The sequence below is a fragment of the Miscanthus floridulus genome, chromosome 1, assembly GCF_019320115.1.
Source record: "Miscanthus floridulus cultivar M001 chromosome 1, ASM1932011v1, whole genome shotgun sequence".
Taxonomy (NCBI): Eukaryota; Viridiplantae; Streptophyta; class Magnoliopsida; order Poales; family Poaceae; genus Miscanthus; species Miscanthus floridulus.
Genome location: NC_089580.1, coordinates 72,415,411 through 72,421,519, shown reverse-complemented (window position 1 = coordinate 72,421,519; position 6,109 = coordinate 72,415,411). Strand labels below are relative to the sequence as shown.

The 6,109-nt window shown below is 56.3% G+C and overlaps 1 protein-coding gene across 1 annotated transcript; it reads left to right on the top strand.

Moving 5' to 3' along the window:
* Positions 1-4,537: 4,537 nt before the first annotated feature.
* On the top strand, positions 4,538-4,879 carry LOC136458566 (uncharacterized). The gene has a single exon (XM_066458516.1). The coding sequence runs from the start codon at positions 4,538-4,540 to the stop codon at positions 4,877-4,879; it is 342 nt and encodes a 113-aa protein (XP_066314613.1).
* Positions 4,880-6,109: the final 1,230 nt, after the last annotated feature.

Sequence of the window (6,109 nt, the reverse complement as noted above, 5' to 3'; positions counted from 1 at the left end):
CAGCCACCGGAGGCTTGAGGGCCAGCCCGGTGTCTCCCTTGGACCCCAGTCTTCTAGGGAGGCCCCGCGCTGCATCACCCTCTCTCCGAAATGCCATGTGTGGAGCGCCCCAACAATGTTTCCATTCGGTCTCCGCAACGCTGCGGTGACCGCTGGCCACCTTCTAGCACTATGCATGGTTCAGCCGCCCACGGACAACTTGTTCGTGGGGGTAATTGAACACGATACGGAGACTCTCCACAAGCTCCTCACAGAGGAGCCAGGATCATCCTCTAGCTCTGACTCCAGCAGGGGGAGTCATCACCCTTCCCGGGAATGCTTCATGGCGCAAACCCCTGAGGGGCACGTCGAAAGCGTCTCCGGGGAGGAGGCTACCCCGACAAGCAACCCTGACGGCAGGACCGGGGGGAGGCAGCCGCCCCATCTCGCTTGAGGATGGAACAGCTGAGAGCCCGAAAGCTAGAGATCAATGAGGCCGGACAAGGGCTCATCCGGGAGTACGCGGACATCAATCGTGAGATCGAACGCCACGAAGACGGTGGGCGCGTGCGCGCCACGGCCCGTACTGTACACTAGAGGATCCTCACCAACGACGGGACCCTCCCTCACTTCGCTCGGGTGAGCCAAAACATCGCCGCTGCGACAGCCTTCTAGAGGCCGCGATGTCCGAGGATCGCCGGGCCCACCGAGAAATTCGCACGTTGCTCGAGCATGCGGCAGCACAGCAGGCGGAAAGCTCGTTGTCTCGGCAACGCGAGCCCGACGCCAGCCAGCGCACGCCCTCGGTGCGCCCCACCAAGGACACGTCCGTTCACCAGACACCGCTAGGCGACAGACAGTACACCATTGTCCCGGTACATCAACGTCTCGGCCACGACCGCGACGTGCGCAACACCATCGACGCCCGCAGGCGCACCCATGGTGAAGCAAGGGAAGGAGCCCGCCATAGCTATCATCCTCGACGCGGCGGACGCTACGACAGCGGCGAGGATCGGAGCCCGAGCCCCGGCCTGCCAGGCCCTCAGGCCTTTGGCCGACACATCCTCAACGCTGCCTTCCCACCAAGGTACTAACCGCCTACCAATATCCCTAAATATTCTGGGGAAACAAACCCCGGGCTTTGGCTCTAAGACTATCGGCTTGCCTATCAAGTCGGTGGTGCGAGTGATGATGATTTCATTATTCGCAATCTCCCGCTATTCTTGGCCAATTCGGCACGAGCGTGGTTGGAGCACCTACCGTCCAACGCCATTTAAAGTTGGGCGGATCTGATGGAGATCTTCGTGGGGAACTTCCAGGGCACGTACAAACGCCCTGAAAACCCATGGGACCTCAAGAATTGCTGCCAGAAGGCCGATGAGACCCTCCGTGGGTACATCCGGCGCTTCTCCCGGCAGTGCAACGAGCTCCCTAACGTTGCCGACGCTGACGTGATAGGAGCCTTCCTATCTAGGACAACATGCGAGTCTTTGGTTCACAAGCTAGGGTGCAGGGGCCCGCGGACCACCAAGGAACTCCTGGACATCGCCACCAGCCACGCCTCCGGAGAGGAGGTGGTCAGAGCCATCTTCGACCGTTCCGATGGCAAGGCGAGGCGGGACGAGGGCGCTGACGAAGGCGCCCCCAACCATCCCGCCAAAAGAAAGAATAAGAAGCAACGGCGTGACAACTCGCTCGTGGCCGCTACCAACCGCAAGGGTGGCCGGAAGCCCATGGAGGGCACTCCGAACCACTTTGAGAAAATGCTTGAGGGGCCATGGCCAAACCATGCTTTCCCGGCCAAGCATCTATACAAGGATTGTGGCCTCATGCGCAAATACTTGTCCGGAGGCCTCAACAAAGGGGAGTAGGGGAAGGAACCTGCCCCCACCACAGACGACGCCGAGGAGAAGGATGACGCCTTCCCAACGCCGAACGGCGCCCTCATGATCTTTGGAGGATCAGTGGCCTATGACTCCAAGCACCGCCAGAAGGTCGCATGCCGCGAGGTCTATACGGCCGAACCGGCCACACCTGCCTTCCTCCAGTGGTCAGAATCCGCCATAACCTTCGATCGGACCGACCATCTGGATGCCATCCCACACCCGGGAAGGTACCCGCTTGTTGTCAATCTGATCATTGGCCCAAAGCGACTCACGAAAGTACTGATGGACGGAGGCAGCGGCCTCAACATCATGTACGCCAAGACGCTCGACGAGATGGGCATCGACCGAACAAACCTCCGCACCATCCGAGCGCCTTTCCATGGCGTCGTGCCTGGCAAACAGGCCGTACCACTAGGACTAATTGATCTATCCGTCACTTTTGGGGATCAGTCCAATTATAGGACTGAGACAATCACCTTCGACGTGGTAGGGTTCCCCGGAACTTTCCATGCCATCCTAGGACGACCATGTTACGCAAAGTTCATGGCCGTCCCCAACTATACATACCTCAAGCTGAAGATGCCGGGTCCCCACGGGGTCATCACCGTTGGCACCTCCTTCCAGCACGCTTACGAGTGCGAAGTCGAATGCTGCGGCCACGCCGTCGTAGTCGTCGCCTCCAAGGAACTCGCCACCCTCAGGGAGGAGGTCACCGAAAAAACGCCCGACGCCAAGAAATCAGCCGGGTCATTCGAATCGGCAGAAGGGTCCAAGGAGGTCCTCGTGGACCCCAGTAGCTCCGAGGGCAAAAGGTCCGCATTGGTACCGCGCTCTCCTCCGAATAAGAAAGCGCGCTTGTCGACTTCCTCCGCGATAACAAAGACATCTTTGCATGGAAACCCTTGGATATGCCAGGCATCCCGATGGAGGTCGTCGAGCATACCTTGAAAATCCACCCAGGCTCCAAGCCGGTGAAGCAACGTCTACGCCGCTTCAACAAGAAAAAGCGTAGGGCCATCGGTGAAGAGATAGCAAAACTGTTGGTCGCTGGGTTCATTAGGGAAGTACACCACCCGGAGTGGTTAGCAAATCTCATTCTTGTGCGAAAGAAGAGTGAGAAATGGAGGATGTATGTTGACTACACGGGCCTCAACAAGGCATGCCCGAAGGACCCATTTCCTTTACCACGCATAGACCAAATAGTCGATTCTACCTCAGGGTGCGAAACCCTCTGCTTCCTTGACGCATACTCCGGCTACCACCAGATCGTGATGAAAGAGTCCAACCAGCTCGCGACGTCTTTTATCACCCCTTTGGATCATTCTGCTACATTTCAATGTCATTCGGTCTAAAGAACGCTGGGGCAACTTACCAGTGTTGTATGCTCAACTGCTTCGGGGACCTCATCAGGTGGACCGTTGAGGCCTACGTTGACGACATCATAGTTAAGTCCAAACAGGCTGACCACCTTGTCGCCAATCTTGAACAAACCTTTGCAAGGCTCCGGGCAAATGGCATCAAACTCAACCCCGAAAAGTGTGTTTTCGGGGTCCCAAGGGGCATGCTGCTCGGCTTCATTGTCTCCGAGCACGGCATCGAAGCCAACCTGGAGAAAATCTCAGCCATCACAAGGATGGGCCCGATCCAAAACATAAAGGGGGTTCAACGGATCATAGGGTGCCTCGCCGCTCTTAGCCGATTCATTTCATGCCTCGGCGAATGAGGACTCCCCCTTTATCGACTTCTGAAGAAAGCTGACCGCTTCGAGTGGACAACCGAGGCCCAGGAGGCGCTTGACATGGTCAAGCTACTTCTAACAAAACCCCCGGTCCTAGTTCCTCCAAGCAACGAAGAATCTCTCCTGTTGTACATAGTGGCCACCACGCAAGTGGCCAGCGCTGCCTTAGTAGTAGAGCGGGAAGAAGAGGGGCGCACCTTCAAGGTACAGCACCATGTATATTTCATTAGTGAGGTACTATTCGACTCCAAAACCCGCTACTCCCAAATCCAGAAACTCCTCTACACCATCCTCATCACCAAGAGGAAGCTACACCACTACTTCAAGTCACACCCTATGACAGTCGTGACATCGTTCCCCCTCGGTGAGGTCATCCATAGCCAGGACGCCACAGGAAGGACTACAAAGTGGGCACCCGAGCTGATGGATCAAGGCATTACTTATGCCCCCCCGAACAGCGATCAAATCCCAGGTGCTAGCTGACTTTATCGCGGAGTGGACCGAGGTCTAGATGCCACCTGCAGTCGTCGATCAAGAGTACTGGACGATGTACTTCGACGGATCGTTGATGAAAAAGGGCGCTGGCGCGGGTCTAGTCTTTGTATCACCCCTCGGGGTCCGCGTGAGGTACATGGTTTGGCTCCATTTCCCCTTATCAAACAATATCACCGAATACGAAGCGCTCATCAACAGCCTACGAATCACCATCGAGCTAGGCATCCGACGCCTCGACATCAGGGGCGACTCCTAGCTGGTCATCGACCAGGTCATGAAGGAGTCAAGCTACCACGACGCCAAGATGGTGGCATACTGCCAAGAAGTCCGATGGCTGGAGGATAGATTAGATGGCCTCGAACTCAATCACATCCCAAGGTGCCTCAATGAAGCAGCCGACGTGCTCACGAAAGCAGCATCTAGCTGAGAGCTAGTGTCGATGGGTGTCTTCGCCAGCGATCAACACAAGCCCTCGGTGTGCTACGAGGGGTCAGAACGAGCTGACGATGTCCCATCTGATCCGGCCCCGGGGGCTGACCTGCCGACTGCTCCACCTGACCCCGAAGTCGTGGAGCTTGAAGAGGATTCAGCATCAGAGCCTGACCCTCTCAATGACTGGAGAATGCTTTACCTCGATTACCTCCTCCGCAACACACTACCGGCGGACAAGACGGAAGCCCGACGGCTCGCACGTCGCGCCAAGTCCTTCGTTCTTGTAGAAGGAAAACTCTACAAATGGAGCCACATCAGGATCATGCAGCTTCGCATCCCCAGCGAATAGGGAAGACTCCTGCTGAGCGACATCCACGGTGGGGTCTACGGTCACCATGCCGCACCGAGGACCCTGGTTGGAAACGCATTCCGACAGGGCTTCTACTGGCCCACCACAGTAGCCGACGCCGAGCAAATTGTACGCACCTACGAAGGGTGTTAGTACTACGCTCGGCAGATTCACCTCCCGGCCTAGGCGCTCCAGATGATCCCCATCACATGGCCCTTCGCGGTCTGGGGGCTTGACCTGGTTGGGCCACTCAAAAAGGCACCCAGGGGCTTCACCCACCTACTTGTCACCATAGACAAGTTTACGAAATGGATCGAAGCTCAACCGATCTCCACGATCAAATCTGAGCAAGCTGTGATGTTCCTCCTCGACATCATCCATCATTTTGGAGTACTGAACTCCATCATCACAGACAACGGCACGTAGTTCATCGGTAGGAAATTCATTCGATTCTGCGATGAACAACACATCCGGATCGATTAGACAGTCGTCGCACACCCCCGGACGAACGGGCAGGTCAAGCACGCAAACAGCATGCTTCTACAAGGCCTTAAGCCCAGGATCTTCAACTAGTTGAACAAGTTCGGTGTGCGCTAGCTCACCAAGCTTTCGGCAGTGCTCTGGAGCCTAAGGACAACTCCTAGCCGGGTCACCGGCTACACACCTTTCTTCATGGTCTACGGTTCCGAGGCCGTTCTCCCAACGGACCTCGACTATGGGGCACCAAGAATTAGAGCATACGACAAATAAGGGGCCGAGGCATCCCACCAAGATGCCATTGACTAGCTAGACGAAGCCCGCGACATCGCCCTCCTCCATTCGGCCAAGTACCAGTAGGCATTGCGATGGTACCACAGCCGACGGGTGCGGGACCGAGCCTTCAACGTCGGGGACCTTGTCCTCCGCCTCGTACAGAGCAACAAGGACCGCCACAAGCTCTCCCCGCCCTAGGAGGGGCCATACGTCATCGCGAAAGTACTCCGCCTAGGCACCTACAAGTTGAAAACCATCAACGGCGAGGTCTTCACCAACTCCTGGAACATTGAGCAGCTACGTCGTTTTTACCCTTAAATAAATGCATGTTTTTTCTTATTAGTTTTTGTCTTTACAAATCCCCGATCTTTAGTGACATCCGACCCCTGCAAATCATGAGGGGCCGGACCTCACTAGGGGCTGATACAAATAATACAAGTACGTTTATCTTGCAAACACTTCCTGTATTATCTTCGC